Source organism: Periplaneta americana, chromosome 3, assembly GCF_040183065.1.
Source record: "Periplaneta americana isolate PAMFEO1 chromosome 3, P.americana_PAMFEO1_priV1, whole genome shotgun sequence".
In the NCBI taxonomy this organism is placed as follows: Eukaryota; Metazoa; Arthropoda; class Insecta; order Blattodea; family Blattidae; genus Periplaneta; species Periplaneta americana.
Window position 1 is genome coordinate 172,856,336 of NC_091119.1, and position 23,531 is coordinate 172,879,866.

The 23,531-nt window shown below is 36.8% G+C and overlaps 1 protein-coding gene and 4 non-coding genes across 7 annotated transcripts in view; all 5 read left to right on the plus strand.

Annotated features, from left to right (window-relative positions):
* LOC138696838 (KH domain-containing, RNA-binding, signal transduction-associated protein 2-like) overlaps window positions 1-23,531 on the plus strand; it is a 638,287-nt gene that overhangs the window by 520,734 nt on the left and 94,022 nt on the right. For all 3 annotated transcript variants that reach the window (XR_011331474.1, XM_069822283.1, XM_069822284.1), the window contains exon 3: window positions 4,613-4,729. Coding sequence is in view for 2 of the 3 variants with exons in the window: in XM_069822283.1 (XP_069678384.1) it covers window positions 4,613-4,729 (117 nt within the window). In the remaining variant the exon portion in view is untranslated. The remainder of the gene's footprint in view (window positions 1-4,612; window positions 4,730-23,531) is intronic.
* Window positions 6,017-6,088, plus strand: TRNAD-GUC (transfer RNA aspartic acid (anticodon GUC)). Its single transcript has one exon. It is a non-coding gene; the product is annotated as a tRNA-Asp (tRNA).
* TRNAD-GUC (transfer RNA aspartic acid (anticodon GUC)) lies at window positions 6,301-6,372 on the plus strand. The gene has a single exon. It is a non-coding gene; the product is annotated as a tRNA-Asp (tRNA).
* On the plus strand, window positions 6,586-6,657 carry TRNAD-GUC (transfer RNA aspartic acid (anticodon GUC)). Its single transcript has one exon. It is a non-coding gene; the product is annotated as a tRNA-Asp (tRNA).
* Window positions 6,870-6,941, plus strand: TRNAD-GUC (transfer RNA aspartic acid (anticodon GUC)). Its single transcript has one exon. It is a non-coding gene; the product is annotated as a tRNA-Asp (tRNA).

The following is a 23,531-nucleotide window of genomic DNA, read 5'->3' on the forward strand; positions in this document are numbered from 1 at the left end:
TCTTAGGCGTGCTATAATATGTTCTTAGACCTGTGTAGATGAGATGCTGGTTTCAAATCTTATATAATACAGACATCATTCATGAACTATAAACCCATTTCCCACTTTGAATTCCTGAAAACGTTAGGAACACAACTTACAGAGCCATACCTACATGAAAGGCTTGTAAATGACCGACTCCCAAAGGAACTCAGAATGATTGTTTCCAGGATTTTGGAGGAATTTCTGCCAAGGAAGGGAGAAACACACGACAAATCGAAAAGAAAACGTTGCGCACTGTGTCCTCGTTCAAAAGAGAAGACAAACCAGTATTGTGTTAGTTGTGACCGTCCAGTTTGCCAGGCCTGCCGATCAGTTACATGTAGAGAATGTGGAGAATAAAGGAAATCCAGCTTGACAGCAACGTATGCAAACAGACTGACAATTTTAATGTGTTTACTACATTTTAACGTGATGGTTATATAGAAAATTTTGATAAAATGGAACTTTATCTTTTACAATAATTTTAAAGTAGCTCAAAAAACGTCATACAGTTTTTGAATTTACATTATGTTACGATCTGTTGGTTTTTCAATGTCTTGCACAATTACTCATATTAGATATATGTCCTTAATTTATGTAAACAAACTTAATAATAATTACATTCATATTAGACCATCTTAAAATATAAACAAAATTCATATTTTACCTCATTTTGTAGTGGTATCGTTTTTGACCCCACAACTCCACTTATGTCATAAAACAGTCACAACTCCGTTTGAGGGTTAAACAACTACTGTGTACGAAATTTGGATCATTTTTATTCCAGCATGTGGTAAGGGCATCAAGAATTGATGTTGAAACCAAACCACCAGCATAATTTAAAAATAATTATTTCATTGTACTGCATTTGTTTACTTTTGATAACCTAGAATTATGACATAATAGTAGTTCCGAGATGTACACCCTTGACTGGGAATTAGTTATACCGAATCTGGTCTGTCTTGAGACGTTGCTCAATAATCAGATCTCTCGAATGTGGGTATAACATGCAAGCCCTGTTTCCACTAAACCCACTCTCGCAGCTTATGGAGATGACTAATGAATCTGAAACCAAGTACGGCCGTTGTTAAGATCTTATAACTGTAGTGAAGCTTCTTCCTTGTACTGTAGTCAATTGTCAACCAACATAATAAATCTCTTGCTTTGTGAAATGTAGTAGTTCGCTGTCCTAGTCACAATTTATCTTTTATTTCTATAGCAAGACATTAATTTCATTCATTTTATTGTCCCCTTTTTTGACGTTTCTTCCTTCTTGTCTTTTCTACTTATGTTCTTCCTCTTCATTGCCTCATACTTTCTTACCTGCCTCCTATTCTTCATTGTCTTCTGCTTTCATGTCTCTCTCGAATTGTTAATTTTTTCTACTTGCTCTTCGTCGTCTTCTACCTTTTTCGTTGTGTTCTTCCTATTTGTCGTTATCTTGAATTTCTCTTCGTAATCTCGTCTGCCTCTTCTTCGTTGTCTTTTACGTCCTCTTCGTTTTCGCCTACCTCTTCCTTATCAGTAGGAGGCGGATGTTGATGACCTAAAAATCTACTTAAAATGATCATTAAAAATGCCCTTAAACTAATGGAAAATGACATAAAATTAAAAGAAAATTACATTTAAATATTATTCACCGTACTCACACCACAACTTCTTAAAAATTAGTCACCTTGTTTCAATGACTGCCCTCCAAATCTCAGAGATAGGAGGTAACTTCCTGGAATTTGGCTAAGATAAAGGAAAAGAACATGCAACAAAATGAAGGTTGTAAAGGAAAACTATAGATTTTAATGAGGATTTACAATGTGTTTCAATTAGGGGTGGTCCATGTCAGTGCCTTCATTCTCCGTCTCCTCCCGCGCTTCAATTTTGTTACCAAATCTTCCAGATGAGGGAGTGTGACTGACAAAACAAATTGTGGGTGCAACGTGCATTCTTGCAATCTTTGTGTTAAAAATACTGTCTTCTTCAGTTGACATCCCTTCCAAACGATGTTGAGGACACAACGTCCGTCCAGGACATGGTGAAAATTTTCCCGCTTCCAAACATAAATTCTAAACACAAAAGAACAGTACTGTCAAAGTCCTCACTTAAACTAAGCTGCTGTCAAGCATTTTATATTACTTCCGTTGTGTGAAATGAAGCCTTCAGTGGAATGAGGGATCGACTTTAGAGTCTGTTCCAAAGTATAAAACTCAAACTTCACAGTTATTCTCTTATTTAGTAGGTAATTAGGCCTACTATTGACCTATTTGTTTAGAAAATGATTTAACAGACTTATCGGTAAAGATGAAAGTAAAATGTATTCCAAAATGATTTAAAAGTTCTTCAAAGTATTAAAAATGACCGGAAAATGACGAAAAAATATGAAGAGTTCGCGGGAAAAACGATAAATGTCACATTTCTGTTGAGGATTAGATAATGATCTAATTGAGTCTGTAACTGCAAGACGTAGTACTGTTTCTATAGAAAATAAAAGGATTACTGTAATCGTGGTGATAATTCTCCTTTTTACCATTTTTCATAAGAACAGCATTAAATTTCGCAGTGATCCATTGAATTAGATGACATTAACCTCAAGAAAACTGTGACATTCATAGTTTTTCCCGCGAACTCTTCATATTAAAATGACCTATTACTTCAAAAACGTCAAAAAATGCAATATAACAAATTACTTGTTTACGTTGATATTAACATAGAAAGAATTTCTATATTAATAGGCATCGTCCTAATGTGAAAATTAAGAAGATGACTTTTTATCAACATCCGCCCTCTACTTATCAGCTACCTCCTCTTTGTTGTCTTCTACTTGAAATTCATTATTTTCTACCTTTTCTTACTCTTAGTTGTTTTTACTTTTTCTTCGTTGTTTTCTACTTCCTCTTCGTTGCCTCTTCTTCTTGTCTCCTGTCCGTTTTTTGTCTTTTCCTTTCCCATCGCTCCTACTGTTTAATTGATTTCTGCTTTCTCTCCATTATCTTCCTATTCTTTATATCTCTTTCCTTGGAATTGAAATTCATAATTGTTTCAACAGTACTCCTTTTTTTTTTTTTGTTTTCTGCGATTGTGTGCGCTTGTTTTAAATGAAGGCTGTTTTGTACATGGGTTCGTGCTCGTATTTCAATCACCAACAACGACTGTGCTGTAAAACTTGATACGACCGGAGTTGCACGTGATAATACTATGATCATGGCTGTTACATACAATGGCCGAGCACGGTTTATAGCGCAAGACAAACAAGAGAATAAGGACGTAGGAAATGGAATGTTCGCTGAAAACGATGGCATGTGCTATCAGGGATATCCAATGCTATGATGTTACGTAGTTATGAATAGTTAAATTAGATAGGTTCCTCATTGTCTTCTTACTGTCCTTTATCTTCTACATATGCTCCTAATCTATCTGTTCGTGCAGACGTTCGATTTTTATGAACGCAGTTTTCCACGTGTGTTCATGTTCTTATTTCGATTTACTACTTACTTACTGGCTTTTAAGGAACCCGGAGGTTCATTGCCGCCCTCACATAAGCCTGCCACTGGTCCCTATCCTGAGCAAGATTAATCCATTCTCTATCATATCCCATCTACGTCTCGGCCTCCCAAAAAGTCTTTTTCCCTCCGGCCTCCCAACTATAGTCCCGTCGCTCTAATTTCCGGCAACCAATCGCATTGCAGGTCAGCTACATTTAAACGTGTGCGTCTTGTGATTCGCTTATGAAGACGTTATTCATTTCTTAAGGCTCGATAAATACTTAATATAATCGCCCGCCATTTTGGCTCTTTCGTTGGCGTTCGCAGAAAGCACACGAAGACGTTATTTGCCGCTCAATTATTTGCTGAATTACAGTGCGTTTGATTTATTATCATAGGAGCTACGACATGATAATGTTTAACGGTGTGGCAAATAGATTCCTCGTATGGTAGCTCGGCAACGAGAGAACAAAAATGGCGGACGATACTACCTACCTAGACTTTATAGAGCCTTCACTTTCTAAGATGTAAGCAAAGAGGCGGAGTCACGCCGGAAATAACAGCGTCGCGACTATAACACTCTATATGCATTTCTGGATTTTTATTATTTGAAGGTTTTGTAACAAGCTTTTTTTTTTTACGGTGATGGGTTAGCCCTTCGCCCAACCCCCAAGCTGGAAGACCACCCCTCATCGGCTGTCCGCGACTGCTTATTCAATATATTCACAGCTACCCTCCATATCTGGAGGCCGTCTCCTCTGTCCGCAACCTGAGAACTCGCCATGCCGTGGTGATAGGGACCCACAATACATGGATTTCGATTTACTACACCGTTTTTAATTGTTTTAATGTTCTTGTGATTTTCATTTTTATGAATACTGTCTCGTGAAATAGGTACTATATTGTTAATTGATAAGGTAATTATGTTTGAATCTTTGCGATTAATAGAACCGATTTTCAGGTTAATTTTAATTAAATTTTTACTTTTTTTTTTTCTACTCAGAAGTATATTACAAACAATTGAACGTTTCTTATCGTAATTTAATTCCAATAGATTCTTGTAAAATTGCAGTCACTATTGAGGCACTAAATGAAATTTTATTTTCTGATTACAGTTCAACTTCGTGGGTAAATTGTTGGGACCAAAAGGCAATTCCATGAAGCGACTTCAGGAAGACACTATGACCAAGATGGCTGTTCTCGGCCGTGGGTCCATGAAAGATAAACAAAAGGTAAGGTCTAGGTAACTTAATATTTTGAATGTGATAGCACTATTCCAGTGATACCATTCTGCTCTGCCAATCAACGGATGGAACTAAAATATTCCTTAATGCTTGTTGGAAGTGCCCATGTCTCCTATTCTTTTTTATTTGCAATATAAAATGTCCATTTCGATGATAATACGGTAGAAAAAGTCAATTCAGGTTACACAGAAACGTCATTTTGCTAAAAAAAAAAATACTTAGTCACAATTTCAAACCAGGTAGGACAACGAAAAGCTGTCTACTTAGTCACAATTTCAAACCAGGTAGGACAACGAAAAGCTGTCTCCTTTATTATTTATGCTAGATAGAATTTCCACAAGTAGATTACATAAACTGAGTGATCAGTCGGCGAACTACCGCACCCAGTAAAGTCATATCGGTAAGTAAGCCAGTACATGCCGGTAACACAAACTTGTCACTCGCATTAGCGCAACGCAGTAACCGTTTACGTAACAAATTATTAGCATAAATACTACAGATGAACAACGATCGAGAAAGCGAGACTAACAGCGCCCGCAAAGCCGAAAACCCGCACGACATTGTTGTATTACGTCGCGTCCTTGACTGATTGTGAGTGTTCCGAGGCTCGAGATTGATCACTCTCGAAGTCCCGAAGTTAATCGGCCTTGAATCGCCACAGTTGTTTATACCAGATTGAAATTTTATCTACTTTGGCAACTTATATATGTATAAACAATCAAGTAGCCTATTTGAAACATCTCTACCTTTCAGTGTATAATAATCCGTTCCCCAGTCTTTATTTAATTACTGGTCCCTTATTAAAAGGCTAGGAATTTTCTTTTCATATGTTTAAGATCAAGTGTGCAATGTCAAGTAAAAAGATATTACCGATATCTTTTATGTTTCTTAGAAATGCAAATTTATTTGAGAAGGAAATAAACCTTTTGAGTGATAATTAAAAGGGAACTATAAAAGTAAAATACCATTGTCAACATCATAAAGAAAATAAAATGTTGCATTATTCGTAAAACGTTTAGTGAGAAAATGTATTCGCGACCCGAGATTTTGTAAGATTATCTAATAAAGTGATATTAGAAACAGAAGTGATAACTTTACAGGTAGTTATACCTGAAATATTGATTTGCATAATACACGTCACTGTTCGTTAACAGAAAACCACAATTTAAGTCACACGGAGTTAGTGTGCACTCGAAGTTGGTTGCTTGACGGTTGTCAGCCCACTTTGAGGTCTGTGGATATAGAGGGAAAAATTGGATCGGTGTCTGTTAGAGTTCCCGGGTAGCTCAGTGGTAGAGCGTTGGTACGTCAAACCAAAGGTCCCGGGTTCGATACCCGGCTCCGGAACAATTTTTCCCTCGAAATTATTCAACCAACTTTACAGGGAGTTATACCTGAAATATTGATTTGCATAATACATGTCACTGTTCGTTAACAGAAAACCACAATTTAAGTCACACGGAGTTAGTGTGCACTCGAAGTTGGTTGCTTGACGGTTGTCAGCCCACTTTGAGGTCTGTGGATATAGAGGGAAAAATTGGATCGGTGTCGGTTAGAGTTGCCGGGTAGCTCAGTGGTAGAGCGTTGGTACGTCAAACCAAAGGTCCCGGGTTCGATACCCGGCTCCGGAACAATTTTTCCCTCGAAATTATTCAAATCAACTTTACAGGGAGTTATACCTGAAATATTGATTTGCATAATACACGTCACTGTTCGTTAACAGAAAACCACAATTTAAGTCACACGGAGTTAGTGTGCACTCGAAGTTGGTTGCTTGACGGTTGTCAGCCCACTTTGAGGTCTGTGGATATAGAGGGAAAAATTGGATCGGTGTCTGTTAGAGTTCCCGGGTAGCTCAGTGGTAGAGCGTTGGTACGTCAAACCAAAGGTCCCGGGTTCGATACCCGGCTCCGGAACAATTTTTCCCTCGAAATTATTCAACCAACTTTACAGGGAGTTATACCTGAAATATTGATTTGCATAATACACGTCACTGTTCGTTAACAGAAAACCACAATTTAAGTCACACGGAGTTAGTGTGCACTCGAAGTTGGTTGCTTGACGGTTGTCAGCCCACTTTGAGGTCTGTGGATATAGAGGGAAAAATTGGATCGGTGTCGGTTAGAGTTCCCGGGTAGCTCAGTGGTAGAGCGTTGGTACGTCAAACCAAAAGTCCCGGGTTCGATACCCGGCTCCGGAACAATTTTTCCCTCGAAATTATTCAAATCAACTTTACAGGGAGTTATACCTGAAATATTGATTTGCAGAAGTGATAAATGTACTGTAGTCTAATGTAATGCCGAAATAAAGTACAGAACGATATTTCAAGTGCTAAAGGCGAATTCTGAAGTGTCGTGATAGCAAACACGAATGCAACTTCTTCAATAAAACTTTTAAGGTTATGTTCGTACATTGACACGTTAATATTGTAACTTTCTGGGAATTGCTCTGAATTAAACTCTTTTCTCTGTTATAAAATTACGTGTAAGCAGTCGTATGTTGTAGGTTTCATCTTCCGCTGTGGTGTAGTTGTTACCGTTCATGTTTTCGGAATGACCTGTCCGTTGATTTTTTACAGGCGAGGATATGCTTAACATTGCTTCCTCCGGGAGGAAACTAAATTGTGCGTCCCTTGTTGTTGATCTCCGGCTCTAGGCAAAATTTGGCAGCATTTTTGTTTTTTTGCCCACGTTGAATCCGATACTACTGAATAACAGTAGCCTTCGTATTTGAAAGCCTCGTTAAATTTAATACGTAAATGTCTTACCTTTCACTCACTTGATGCGGGGGAATTTATTTCTAAGGATCTAGATCATGTAGTCTTACGGTTGCTTAGAGTTGTGTATTTGTAAAATTAAATTTGACGCATATACATACATGTATTTTTATGTTGCTTATCCTCATTGTTCAACCTAATCTAAAGTTGTCTCTGTGATGCTGTTTTTTTTTCCGAGAATATCGCATACAAGTAAGTGAATTACTTCCAAGTCTATAATAATATCCTAATAATTGAGGCGATAGCCGGAAAAGAGGCCCATAGGTCTATAGGCCCTTTTTCGGGAGAATGTTTAATTCGATTCTCCGTGTTAAAATCTACTTGCTTACGTAGTTTCGTTTCAATATCTTGTAAACGGAAGACAAGGTAGCTAATTGAATGAACCCATGCACTCTTGCGTAGTTATGGAATGCAGCAAGCATCAACACAGTCAGCTTGAGGCATGTACTTCAAGCAGTATAATCTTTTGTGTGTAGCAATTGTGATCTGTGTGCGATCTGAATTGTTTCAAAATGAAATGAAATGAACATAAACGAAAAAAAAAAGAGACAGGACATGAAAATGAACTTAAAACGAGAAGACAGAAAAATGAATAAACACCATGATATTACGTATGTAACTTCGAAAGTGCTATTGTTGAAGGTAAGTTTTTGCACCCATTACTTCCTGCTGCCAGAAGGAATGTTTCTCCAAGTTCACTGCTGACGAATGGAAAGATCGCTTCGAAATATTTTACAGTGGGAAAACAAAGTTACTGCAGGATGCTACAATGGCAGGCTTGTTATAAAAATCTACTATTCGTAAATGTAACTTAAAATCCAAAAGTAAGTCGTGAAAATACATGGACATATTCTCTGCGTCGAAGTGGTGTTCAGCAAGAGGTGTGTCGTCAAATGATTTTGGGAATCTTCAAAATGTTTGCCAAAAGACTGAGCTAATACAAGGGAATATATTAAAAGGTAAAACATTTGAAGGGAAAAAGGAGTTCTCATGAAAACAGACCATATAAAATAAACAACTATATAATGGGATTTACTGTAGTCTTGCCTACAATCGATTCCACATAGCAAGATCCACTATTTTCCATTAACGCAAACCTAAATATCAAGATTCTGCTTGGGTTATTCTGTGATTATTACAAATAAAAGACTGATGAAAAACTGAATGTGAAGTATAAAGCATATTGAAGAGAGAAAAGTTGGATTGGGAGAAAACATCATTGTACTTAGATGATTCTCAAAGTGAGTGTGAGTCCATCAAGGACGTGCACTGAGTGTGAATCCATTCTAGATTAATATTAAATAACTTGTAATCTGTATTCTGTACCCAATACATATTCTTGATTCTTACGTATTCGATACAATTTATGATGTAACTGTGAGATATATGCAAGAAATATAATTTTACTAAAATCATTATGAAATTGTAAACCTCTGCAGTGTGCGCCGTTCAATGTTGATATCAAATTTTGCTAAAATATAATCATATTGAAAGTATTTTGATAAAATAAACTTGTCCTCTGGAAAAAGGGCCTATAAAGTGTTTCAATAAAATATATTCTTTTATTAACACTATTAAAGTCGCTATATATTATTTAACAAAAAATTGTAGACAAATATTATCGTTACATTACAATGTGAAAATTGTTATCTTGATAAAAGTGCATCCAAATCGCAATGGCGTACAAATAAATTTTTCAATCATTGTTTTCTCGAAACACGACGTTTGCTTATGGGCTCTTTTTCCGGCCACCGCCTCAATTATTATTATTATCTCCGCAAAAATTGTCAGATAAATATCCCCGGGAACATCATCACAGAATTTGAAATAAACAGCTTTACTGGAACACACACCACCACCACCACCACAAACACCACTACTACTAATGTAGGCCTACATGAATTTCTGCGTGTATATATCCTAAATTTATAACTTAATAAGACACTTACTGTCCGTTTTGAGAGTATAGAAACGTCATAAAATTGTTACAGGTATTAATATGCATCTTACTGCTCTTGATGGCATAATATTAATTACATTCTGAATCCCTCTTATGTAAGAATTTGGCTGAATTAAATAGACTAAGTCTATTAAACGCTCTGTGTTGTAATACACACTTCTTAGTATGCCTACAGTTTCAACTGTAGCAACAGAAAGTGATAAATTAAATATAAACTGTGTACAGTACGAGATTATATTTATGAAAATAATGTTCGTGGAACGTTTTGTTCGAAACGAAAGTGGATTTCTTGGTTCGAGCGAGCGCATGGACTGGCTATGCCATCTGTTATGGAAATACTGAACTTCACGTTACTATTGATTCAATCTGCAACCTTATATATAGATGAACTTGTACATTTTTAAGACTCAAGGTTTGTTAGTCTCGTGCATTATTTATATCTAAATTAATGCCCCTTAAATACTCGTACATAATGTTCCGTTTAACTGCATATAATTTTCTTAACTCAAGAACATAGTCCGCTTTACAGCACCGGGAAACAATTGCGTATATTAAGCATTGGTACCATATTCTTTTATGAAATAAACTAGTTTCCGTGCTACTATTGCGGTAGGTATTTCGTGAAATGAGTTGCCAGTTAAACGTATTATGTTAGTTAATGTATTAGTTGTGAAGATAGGTGTATTAAAGTGTTCAGTCAATTTGTGGACCTATATCAAGCAAACACATTTTTTAATACGACAAAGTAAATGACCTTCAATTGTTACTCCGTTTGTGTACTTAGAAAATGTTGGTTTCATGTATGATGAAGTGCGTCTGGTGTCCTGCGTCCTGCAAAACATAAGGGGTAATCGGTTGAAAATCGAATATTTGGTCGGTTGCCCGACCTTGACGGATGTTCTCTAACCAGTCGAATCTAAACCGGTTGTAAGCGTTATTTTGCACCCCTCTGACGTCTATCAGTGTCCATTACGCGCGGTCCAAGAATTTATCCCTTCTATAGCTGTCGAAATTATAGCTAAAGAATAATGAACAAAGATAGATTTAGCTATAATTACAGTTTTTATGGTAGCCCGAAATATAGATATGCGTTTAAAAGCTTGTAGCATAACAATCTATGTTCCGTAAAATTGTTTATTTGTACTTTATCTTTTGTTTAAAAATCACTATTCACATTACTTTAGGAGGGGAGAGATTGGACTTGGTGATTTCGAAATGTTCCCATGTTAGGAACATTGCTAATCATTTGAATTTAAAAGGCGAAGTCCACACCTATAGACTAACGGTTAGCGCGTCTGGTCGCGAAACCAGTTGGCCCGGGTTCTATTCCCAGCCGGGGTAAGTAATCTGGTTGAGGTTTTTTCGTGGTTTTCCCTCAACCTAATATGAGCAAATGCGTGGTAACCTTCGGTGCAGGACCTCCTACTCATTTCACCGGCATTATCACCATCTCATTCAGACGCTAAATAACCTAAGATGTTGATAAAGCGTCGTAAAATAACCTACTAAAAAGAAGAAAAGGCGAAAAACGGGGCCCTGGGCTCCATAACATTTGTGGAAATATGATTTTAATTTATAATGTTATTACCTTATTTTTTATGCCAGCTAAAATATAGTGAATAGCAGTTGCGTTCTAAAAAATTAAAGCCCGCTTTATGTCCTTTTACGGAGTTGAAAACTTTTGATTTATACACACAGTTTGAGTTTATTTGCAGAGTTTTTAACTTATTGTTTGAATTTCACTCTATTGGACAAACGCGTCCTAGCACCGAGAGAGAGAGAGATGTGAAACAACGCGATATGGAAAAGAAAAGTTTTTGCAGAACGTTGTCACAAAACCTAGTTGGCAAATAATACTGCGAAGTCAGAGTTTGGGAATGGTTTTCCTGGATATTTGTTTTAATTCGAATTTTATGGTTTTGTTAGAAAATTTTAATGACGTTAAAACCTCGTTACCGGTAGCTTTTTATCTCGTGTATTGTAAATGTTTTGGGAAGTACGGTTTATAACTTAATTGCGTTACTGCAAAATTCCCGCTAGTGCGTCACCACACACAGACTCTCAAAGTACTCCGAAAAACGGTCCCTCGTTGCTTCCAATTTATCTGTGCTATTGCCGAGCAGACAGGTTGCGCTCCTCTGCTCTCCCCCGCAAAGTCGTGCTGGCAGTTTGTAACTGCGGGCGCCGTTTTTACTGGCCAGGGGCCAACGCGTGTTGTTGTTAACAGATCCCACCTACATCTTAAACATAAAGGTTCGATTGAAGTCTCGCTAATTATATTGTTACAGTCTTTGCTCTTATTCACTCTGCGAGACCTAAGAGCTCTTTGAAATTCTCTGACGTAGTTTAAAAGTGTTGTGACGTATTATTATTATTATTATTATTATTATTATTATCATCATTATTATTATTATTATTATTATTATTATTTTAAGGAGAACTTTTCGCACTTTTTAATAAATTAAAACATTTTGTATACGTTAAGCATATTAGTAAATCGAGGAAAGAGTGCTGACATGAAAACTTTATTTAATGATAAATAGGGACCGGATTTTTATGTAATATCAAGGTGTGAAATATGTACATATTTATGTAGGAAAAATAAGCTGAATATGTATCAAAATATGTAAAATCATGAAAATGTTTAATTTCAATATCTGGCAGGTATAATTCTTTTGAGAAGATTAACTCCGTACGTAGATGACATTATTGGGGATCATCAGTGCGGTTTTCGGCGTAATAGATCGACTATTGATCAGATTTTTTGTATTCGACAGATAATGCAGAAAAAATGGGAGTATAAGGGTACAGTACATCAGTTATTCATAGATTTCAAGAAGGCATATGACTCGGTTAAGAGGGAAGTATTATATGATATTCTTATTGAATTTGGTATTCCCAAGAAACTAGTTCGATTAATTAAAATGTGTCTCAGTGAAACATACAGCAGAGTCCGTGTAGGTCAGTTTCTATCTGATGCTTTTCCAATTCACTGCGGGCTAAAGCAGGGGGATGCACTATCACCTTTACTTTTTAACTTCGCGCTAGAATATGCCATTAGGAAAGTTCAGGATAACAGGCAGGGTTTGGAATTGAACGGGTTACATCAGCTTCTTGTCTATGCGGATGACGTGAATATGTTAGGAGACAATACACAAACGATTAGGGAAAACACGGAAATTTTACTTGAAGCAAGTAGAGCGATCGGTTTGGAAGTAAATCCCGAAAAGACAAAGTATATGATTATGTCTCGTGACCAGAATATTGTACGAAATGGAAATATAAAAATTGGAGATTTATCCTTCGAAGAGGTGGAAAAATTCAAATATCTTGGAGCAACAGTAACAAATATAAATGACACTCGGGAGGAAATTAAACGCAGAATAAATATGGGAAATGCGTGTTATTATTCGGTTGAGAAGCTCTTATCATCCAGTCTGCTGTCCAAAAATCTGAAAGTTAGAATTTATAAAACAGTTATATTACCGGTTCTTTTGTATGGTTGTGAAACTTGGACTCTCACTCTGAGAGAGGAACATAGGTTCAGGGTGTTTGAGAATAAGGTGCTTAGGAAAATATTTGGGGCTAAGCGGGATGAAGTTACAGGAGAATGGAGAAAGTTACACAACACAGAACTGCACGCATTGTATTCTTCACCTGACATAATTAGGAACATTAAATCCAGACGTTTGAGATGGGCAGGGCATGTAGCACGTATGGGCGAATCCAGAAATGCATATAGAGTGTTAGTTGGGAGACCGGAGGGAAAAAGACCTTTAGGGAGGCCGAGACGTAGATGAGAGGATAATATTAAAATGGATTTGAGGGAGGTGGGGTATGATGATAGAGACTGGATTAATCTTGCACAAGATAGGGACCGCTGGCGGGCTTATGTGAGGGCGGCAATGAACCTTCGGGTTCCTTGAAAGCCAATTGTAAGTAAGTAAGTAAGTATAGGATAGGGAAGACTCTCCAGTTGTGAGTTCATAGAGCACCCGACTTTTTTACCGCACACTTGACACATCACTATTTTTCCATCTGTAGTGAAAGCTTCGTCCATCGCAATCCATGATTTTATTTTTGTCGTTAGGGTTGAAGATACAGGGGGCCATTTTAGATAGTTAAAAGCTGTAGATAAACTCGCACTTTATAGGTACTGTTAGTACTAAAACTAGATAACTGAGTGAAATGAATGACACAACAGTACTGCAAGCACTGTTTCGCTTTACTGGATTAGGAGAAAATAAGAGATGTGGAGCACATTCATTTCGTGTAAGAGACAAGTATCTATTAAAACCTCAAACTATAGGCATTTACAAACTGTTGTTTGAAAAGTGATATTCCTGTCTTGTTCAGAAGGGTAGGATTATTCCAGCCGAGAACCATACTTTCTAATTGCTCGGAAAATCTCATTTCCGTATAGGTATACGAAATAAAGAGGTCAAGCAATAACCTGAAAGTCTCATGTCAGACTTGACACGGATTTTCCCTGGAAGAATTAGGAAGAGAGTGGGTAAGATTGCAAATTGCATGGGAACGGCTTGTTAAGACGTGTGGAGAACAATTATAGTTTCGAGAAAAATCATGTCGTCCTCCACCGCATGAAGGCAACGCTACTTTCTGAGTGATTTTTACAATACAAGGTAGTTGTATGAGAGTGGTTGCCTTTTGTTCACTCATATTTACAGAGGGCGGTATGGTGTGAGTGCCTCTATTACTTCCCGGAACTAAGGACGTTATGTTTCATCACGAAATATATTCTTTCTTGGGTAGGTAAATCTGTGTATTTCAAATTGTAAACTTCCACAGCAGAAGTCCCCCCCCCCTTTCAGAGAAGTAAAAATGAATAAAACTCCTAAATATGTAGATTTATATAATACTATGCCATAATACTGTATGTAATGTGGGGTGAATATGTAAAAATATGTAGTATCAAATTTAAATATATTAATGGTAATTACAAGATTAGCAAAGATTTGTTATTTATATACGGTTAGGTTGAAAGGAATATAATATGTAATTACATAAAAATCCGGTCCCGAATGATAAATAATCACGTGTAAGACGTATCTGACTTCGAAAGAGAATGCGAAATAGCAACATTGCTGCAGGAGCTGACGTTTTCTGTCCGAACTCTGCGTAAGTCTCGTGTAAAAATTGTACACGGTTTTTTTAGTAAGACCGAAAATATATGTGCTACCTGGAACTTGTGTAGGCCTACAAAGTTTACTTTAAAAATCTATTCAGAAAGTAGTTAATTTTGTGTAACTAGATTTGCGTTCTGATCCACCACGCGCCATAGCAATAAGACAACGTTGGTGGCGGTAGCGGTGGTAGTGGTGGTGGTGATTAAACAAAATTTTAAGAGAGAAGTTAATTTTGTCCAGCTAGATTTGCGTTCTAATTCACTGCAGTAAGACGACAACGTTGTCGGTGGTAGTGAAGGAATTGTATGCACTGTTATAAATTGTCGCGATGTCTGGTTTTCGATTGAAGGTATGCAATTTCGTACAACTTTAGCGAGCTTGATAATTGTACAAGTAAAAGTTATTTGTAAACTCACAGATGCCTGATGCACAAGAGATACTTAAACTCCTACAAAGCATAGGTCTACAGGTTGAGAAAGATATGTTTAAACGTACACGAAATAAGCGAAGACTGCTTGCTATTCCATTAATGTCAATCGGTTATTAAGTTGCCAGTTAATGCTATGAAAGTACGCTTGGCGACAATGCGAGAAAAAAGAGAAAATATATTGTTGATGCTACTCTTTCTATCGCATGGGTGTAGAACCAGGAGATATTGCACGTCAATCGTGCTCTGCTAAGGTGAATAACTTTCCATATAAAATAGGAAAAACGATCTTAAAGAATATGCGCTGCGGGTTGCTTACGCCAGGGGTTATCTCGTACGAGTAAAAATTGGACATTACGGGCCATATTCATAAACATTCTTAGCGCGGGCTTCCGGTGGATGATCAGTGAACTAACGTTTTTCGTATTCATAAACCAGTGTTAGCGATATGATATGATATGATATGAATCCTGTACAAGTAATCTGTGCTAGTTTAGCACGCTCATAGCGTGGGCTAGCGAAATGTCTATGCATAGCACCTTACATGTTCTATCGTGTTGAACTACGCTTATCTCTGAATTTCAACAATCTGATCACATGGAACTTTTTTAATTGGTTATTTTACAACGCTTTATTAACTGCTGTGGTTATCTAGCGTCTGAATGAGATGGTGATAATGCCAACGAAATGAGTCCAGGGTCCAACGCCGAAAGGTGCGCTTAATGGGTTGAGAGATAACCCAGAAAAAATCTCAACCAGGTAATTTGTCCCCATTAGGATTTAAACCGAGAGCCGCTAGTTTCACGATTATGCAGACTAACCGTTACTCCACAGCAGTAAACGTAACATGGAACTCTCAGAGATGTTACGTCAAAACGGAAAAGTGTTGCTAGCGATAATTGGTTATGAGTTCCATATAATAAGCAGATTTTATATTGGTGTTGTTGTATGCAATCCTACACTAGTTAAAATTAAAAGTATGTCTACAGTCTATATCGGTTTTTTCAATCATTTCTTGATCATAAGAGGGGAGCGATTTTTTTAAGGTTGTCCATTTATTCAACCAACATGCGTTTCAGTGAACGGTGAACCCTTGCAGTTAAAGTCTTGTTAGATGCTTCAAATACTTGAGGGAAATTCCTGACCCCTTTCCAATTAAATCGATCCTCGCTTTGTAGTGGATAGCAGAGCATGTCGTATTCACTGGGTTCCGTGATTGCATCTCACCGTAGTTGTGGGCTATTATGTTTTCTCAAGCGCCTTTGCCCGCTGTCACGCTTCATAAAACATTTGCTTTTTCAAATTGTTGCTAACATCGCCCATATGTACTTCGCAGTTGTAAACATCTGCTTCAGATGACTTACCCAAGTAGTGATGTGTGTAAATATCTAATTATCTCAGTTTTAAGTCAACAAAATCATTTCTGACTTGAAACGTTTAAGTGGGCACATCTCCTAGCCCTACTCCATTATCTCCTGGCTTAGCTGCCTTATGGTGTCACTTATGAGTTATGAGGTTCAGACCTGTCTTCGGAGAGTTAACAACTATTTGCGGGACAAAAAAAACAGTTACCATTTCTGAATCAATCAGAGTTGCCACTTTTGGTACAGTTGTGCGGAATTGGTAGAAAACAAAATATATGTTTAGTGGGTATTCTAGAATATCAATACCAAATGAGCTTAAGATACAGGAATTTACGTTTGAGAGGGGCAAGTCTTTTAAATATTTGGGATCAGTAATAACAGAAAACAATACCATAGATAGTGAAATAGGAGCTAGATTAATAGGAGCCAATAAGAGCTATTTTGGATTAGCAAATATATTAAAAGCAAAGAATGTTCCTTGTACGATTAAAACTAAAATTTATAAAACAATGATAAGACCGGTGTTGATTTATGGAGCGGAGACTTGGACCCTGACAAAAAGAGAGGAAAATTCTCTGGGAACTTTCGAAAGAAAGATCTTAAGAAGAATATATGGAGCGATTAATGAGGGAGGAATATGGAGAAGAAGGTTTAATCGGGAATTATATCAGTTATATGAAGAACCGGATATAATGGCGATTATAAAAGCAGAACAGGTAAGATGGCTTGTTTCATCTCATGGGAATGAGCGAAGACGAAATAGCCAAAAAGCTGCTTTTTAATGAAACTGGAGGGATAAGGAAAAAGGGAAGACCTAAGCTCGGATGGTTTGATGGCGTGACAGATGACTTGGTGGCATTGGGAGTGAGAAATTGGAGGAGGAAGGCACAGGAAAGACAAACATGGAAAAGAATTGTTCAGGATGCCAAGGCCCATGTGTGGCTGTAGTGCAGAGATGATGATGATGATGATGATGATGATGATGGTGATGTGCGGAATTGGCACAATTACAAATGGGCTGTGTGCTGGTACGTACAGTTGATCTTTTGGTAAAACTTCGTATAATTTTGTAAAATCTGTACTTTTTTTATTTTATAATGTGAAAACTGAGAACTTTACTAATGTTTTTTGAGCTACCAATGTTAAATTATAGGTAGCAACAGCATTATTATTGTCATTGATCAACAATGATATTTGGTCAATTTGGGCGCGCCTCGAAATATACAGGGTGGAAGTGAAATGACCCTGCAGATTGAAAAGGACGATAAGGTACACTTAAATGTAGAAAACCTATATTAAGTTTTGTGATTAGGTGCACGGTTAAATAGAAAATTAAGTTGGAACTTTAAGCAGTCTGGCAACATCGCTGCTAACACTCTTCTGTCTTCTCGTAATACAGATGTAAGTTATGGCTATCTAATTGAGCTACTCTGGTTACGATGTTGCAGTCTATTTGCATCATTCAGTGGCTTGAAATTGATGGATTTTAAATTAAATTTACACGAAAACCGTCCACGCTGTTGAAATACGTCGGCGCGATGTATGTATGTATTAATTATTTACACTGCAAGTGGGCAAGCACCCGATGGCAGAGGTGTACACAATATAAACAATACACAGTACAATTATACAATACACAATACAATAAGAATACACAATACAATTTAACACAATAATTACAATTAATAATAAAACATAAAATACCTAATTTTACAATTAACCTACATATGTATAGGCCCTACATAAGTTTCAATAATCTTTCACTTTACTCTCATCTCACTCATTGTAGTGGCACTATGACGCATTTCACTGATACTTTAGGATACATTTCACTGACACTATAACACATTTCACTGACACTAGAACACATTTCATTGACGCTATAAATTATCACTGATACAACAGTTCAAGTAAGTCAAATAATTACACCCTTATGCATACTTGTGAACAGAACTACATTTAAGCTAAACATTTCTAGTCTAAGGCCATCTTACACGCTATTTTTAAACAATTTACAATTCAAACCAAGGAAATAACTCGTTAGGCTAAATTAATACATGTCACCTTAAAAAATTAAATGTTAAATGTCACCTTAATTTTAATTTGCACTTTATACACAACTTTTTAAGTTATTCTTGAATCTCCTTAAGGAAAGACAGTCCTCAAAGACCGCTGCAGGTAGGTCATTCCAATCATTTATAGTTCTATTTAAAAATGAGAATTTACCTACATCCGTTTTCTGTTTCCTACATTTGATTTTTAAAATCATGATCGTTCCTACCATAGTACGTTGGCTTTTCTAACCGAGCCGTTATGTCTACCCATGCTTTCTGACCTAGATGTGCTCTATACAATGATGTTATTCTAGTTTTCCTACGTCTGTTTTCCAAAGTTTCCCATTTAAGTTCTTTTATCGTATCGTTTCCATCTTCTCTTTTACCTTTAATAAATTTAGCTGCCCTATACTGGATTCTTTCTAAGGAATTTATCTGATATATTCTATAGGGATCCCAACATGTAGTTCCGTATTCCATTAACGGTCGCACTAACGTGCGATAAATGATACTTTGTTAGATTTTCTATCGATATGGATAAAAATCACGATTTTACTGGCAATAGTTACCGAATAAGGGGTGTTAAACATTTCTTTCTGAAAAAAAAAAAAACTTCATTTTCCACCAATATCGTATTACAGATTTTTGTTACGTACATTAGCTATTCGCTCTGAAAATCTGCAAGGTTATTTTACTTCCACCCTGTATACTACGTTTTCAGGCAGTATTCCAATCGATTTGAATACGTTTACCGTATTGAAACTTCAATGTAAGCGGAGATTCAAAGCGATCTGAGTCTTATTGTCGATACACCTAAAAGTGGGATCGGATCGTATTCAATACGGATTAAATTTCATGAAAACGCTTATCGTATTCAAAACGATCTCAAACGCTAAGCACGTCAACGATCTCATTTGTTTGATGTGTCATCTGTTTTACCAAGAGCGAGCGCAATTATGTAACTTGAAAAGTCGTGTTATAATCCATAATATTTTGTATTTTCCCAAAAAAGCCGTAATGTTGCTTCCATTCGTGCCACAGTCAGGAGCATGTGGCTATTGGAATTAAGGCGTGACAAACGCAATACGCTCGAAAACTTCGGAGTTGAATCCATGATCATTGATAAGTACGCGTGTATTTCTAAATTTTTCCAGCAACGAAACAAAAGTTTGAAAAGGTTTTTATCCAAGCTGTTGAGATTATTTCGTATAGATTCCGTGTTTTCAGTTCGTGTCCTATTATATAGCTGCAAATTAAATGCCGTATCATGATTGATTGTAAATGTATCCGTCTATTGTGAGTTGACGCTTTATTCCTGTATTGGAAGTTGCAAACATATCAACAGTTTGAAGCGTTGTATGTGTGTAGTAATAACAGTATATCAGTAGCTCTTGATGCTTGGTTGTATGATACGCCATTCAAACTAGGATAGCTAATTATTACGATAATTTGATTCTTTATCGGGTGAAACAGTTGCTGTTAATTTCTTTAAGTTTCAAGTACGGATCGTTAAATTTTGCTGACGACGAGATAGTGACGAATAAATTTAGTTTTATTACTGGCGTAATTCTGGGCCACTGAAAGAGATTTCGTTGTAAGAGTGTCATATAATTCATTGTCGCTATCAAATTACTAGAACTCGGACATGTAGGTGCTTAAAACGGTAAAAAATAAGCGAAGTGCACTGAAACATTCAAAATAAGCACTTAAAATAGACACTATAAAACGAACTAATATTAAATAATATGTCAATTAATATTTTCACTTATTTTGCTGTGCTGCACTTTTAAAATGAGCAGCTTTTTTTATGATTCTTTAAATATCATTTCTCTCCACATTTTACAACTTTATACTCTTTGAATAATTTGAAGGGAAAAATTGTTCAGGGGCCGGGTATCGATCCCGGGACCTCTGGTTGAACATACCAGCGCTCTACCAACTGAGCTACCCGGGAACTCCACCCGACACCGTCTCAACTTTTCCCTTTTTTATATCCACACAACTCGCGTGGGCTGACGAAACGCCAGAAACCCACATCGAGTGCACACAATCTCTGTGTGACTTGGAATTGTGGTTTTTCTGTTAACGTACACAGTGACGTATATATTATGCAAATCTAGTCTTTCAGGTAAAGCCCCCTGTAAAGCAGATTTGAATAATTTCAAGGGAAAAATTGTTCAGGGGACGGGTATCGATCCCGGGACCTCTTGTTGAACGTACCAGCGCTCTACCAACTGAGCTACCCGGGAACTCCACCCGACACCGTCTCAACTTTTCCCTTTGTCTTTACTCTTTCGAATTCTGCACACTTCAAAACCAAATTACCTTTCGTCTCGTTTCTCTTATCTACAATCTAACCACGACGTAAATACCAGATCACTTATCTGTGGCACGCTAAGTATACCTCTTCATAGAACATCTTGTTATTCATCATCTTTTACAGTATGCACCTCGCGACAATGGAATTCCTTGTCACAAAGTATTATGGGCTGCAAGATAGTAAACACTTTTAAATACAGCTTAAAAGATAACCTTCTTAATATTTCACTCCAATCATACTGACTTAAACTATCACTGACTACATTGTTGTTGTTGTTTTCTAATGTCAGGCGTTTGACAATAAAGTCATTTGAACCCTTGCACTCCATTATTTTTCAATGATATTATCATGACCAGCCACTGAAGCACAGATTTTGAGGTGTTCCGAATCCATTATTTGAAATATATTAACATCCTATGTATGTTAGCTTAATTCTGCTACACAGTTCGTATTTCAGTGTTTAATTAATAGTTCATAGTATTTTGTTGTTTAATTCGTAAATAACAATTGTATACATGTAACTCTTATCTAAATTAAATTGTTGAATTCTTTGTAAGTTCATATATATGTATGTATACTTTTTGCTGGTTGAGTGGAAGGGAAGGCCTTACGGCCTTAACTCTGTCAGCTAAAATAAATCATTATTATTATTATTATTATTATTATTATTATTATTATTTTACTTAACTCTGAAAAATAAAATAATGTTTCTATAAATCTGTGCCTATTTTGGCCCTCTGACAATTCAAAGCCTCTCTGGACCAATTTAAAGAGACCAGCGCGGCTGTGGAGCTGCAGCCCTTTAAACTGACACTCGGCTATCATTGTCACAGACTTTGTTCTTCATTCTAGCTAATTTTACTTTTCATTCATATTTTGCACTGTTATGTAGGAGAAAAATGTGTGTAGTAGTCCTCTATAGGAAGGAAGAATATCGATGTTTGTCATATACATGCTGTAGGCTACTTTGATACTCGTTTTCTCGATTTTACAATTTTGAACATTTAGTAACATTCAAAATACTCTTATGAATGCAGTTTTTCTCCAATGTGGGTGAAATTTTGCACAGAAGTCCACAAAAGCATGTGAAGTAAACTGACGCATATGCTTTCTTCTGCTATTGAAAGTATTCAGATCACGATGTGTTGAGGATGTGATGAGTTGTAAAAAAATTGAAAAATTAACACCTAAAAGGGTAAATATTTTTTCTCAAAATAATTGGAAGAATATGAAAAGCATATGTTATTTTACATATATCTATCAGCAATAAATCTGCAGTGCTTGGGAAAAGTGACATAAGTCAGTTTCCACAAACCTTTTTTGATAATTTATTGACAACTTACGGAACATCTGCTCCCTTGGAGCAATCTAGAGTTGTTACAAGTTATAAAATGTCGTTAACCCTTAAATTGGCAAAACTTCATTTCTCACACTAGTTTATTAAACCGTGTCAATCTTGGTACTCTTTAAATCAGAAAGGGAAAGGCGTCATCCTCTATAAGGAGTTCACTCCCGCCAATAAATGGATCCGACAACCTGATCGCCTCACTAGCAGTGAATGGAAACAAGCTCTTAAAATGACAGCTAATGTTTGTCCGCTGCGTGCTATACCAGGAAGGTCCCGAGACGGAAACCACTGTCGTCGTTGCGTCAGTGAGATTGAAACTCTTGGCCACGTTTTGGGTGCCTGTTCTTTCAGCGAGACACTGCGGAACTCTAGACATCACAGAATCAGGTCCATGATTGCCGAAGCCTTGAGGAAGAAAGACCTCACTGTGCACTAAGAAGTCCATGGCATCTCTCAAGAGGGATCCTGTCGGCGAATTGACATGCTTGCCATTCCACCAGGCTCTACATCCGCCTACATTATCGACCCGACAGTCAGGTTCGAGGCACAGGAACAACAGCCCGCTGACGTCCACGCAGAAAAATGCAGAATTAATAGCCCACAGTTCCATTCTATTTGGAGAAATATCACCTCACCTCCATTGAAGTAGTTGGGCTAATGGTTGGCGCTAGGGGCACAATACCTCGCCTCTTTGCCAGTTTCTGCAAGAAGTTCCAGCTGAACAACGACTTCATTCGTGATGTTTCCCTTGCCGCTATCAGAGGATCACTTGCCATTTTAAAATACCATCTGTACTTTGTTTCTTAAAAAGGGAGAATCTTGCTCGAATATCTAATCTGTTTGTTTACTATGTTTAGGCCTGTTATGCATGCTATTATCTTTCCAGTACTTACTTTTCCCTTTTGTTCGTTCCCCTCCTTTCTCTTTTATGGTCTTTTTTTTTTCACTCAATATGTTTATTATGCTTTGTCCAGTGAGGCAGTCCCGTCATTGGGGAAGCTGTTTATAAAATTATAAACCTAGTAGAAACAACTATCGCAATGCCCATATTTTATTTGTTGTACAATATTATAGTATTGTGTAATTTTGGTTATTTAATTTTCCTACCAGTTTTTTTTATTCTATTAAAATTGTAGCATGTATTAACCTGTTGTATCCTATAGGGGGATACTTTGTGAATTTAAGGGTTAACTAAAGTAACACCTATAATATACATATACAGTATGTCCATGTAAATACAAACTAATTTCTTACTACTAATTTGAGATATACCGACGCCGGTGAAGTGAAATACGTCATAATTGTCATTGAATCTCATCTAGAGCTACTGTAGACCAATCATAATGGAAATTTCGAACAAACTGTAAAATGAAGTAAGCGCAAAAAAAGGGAGA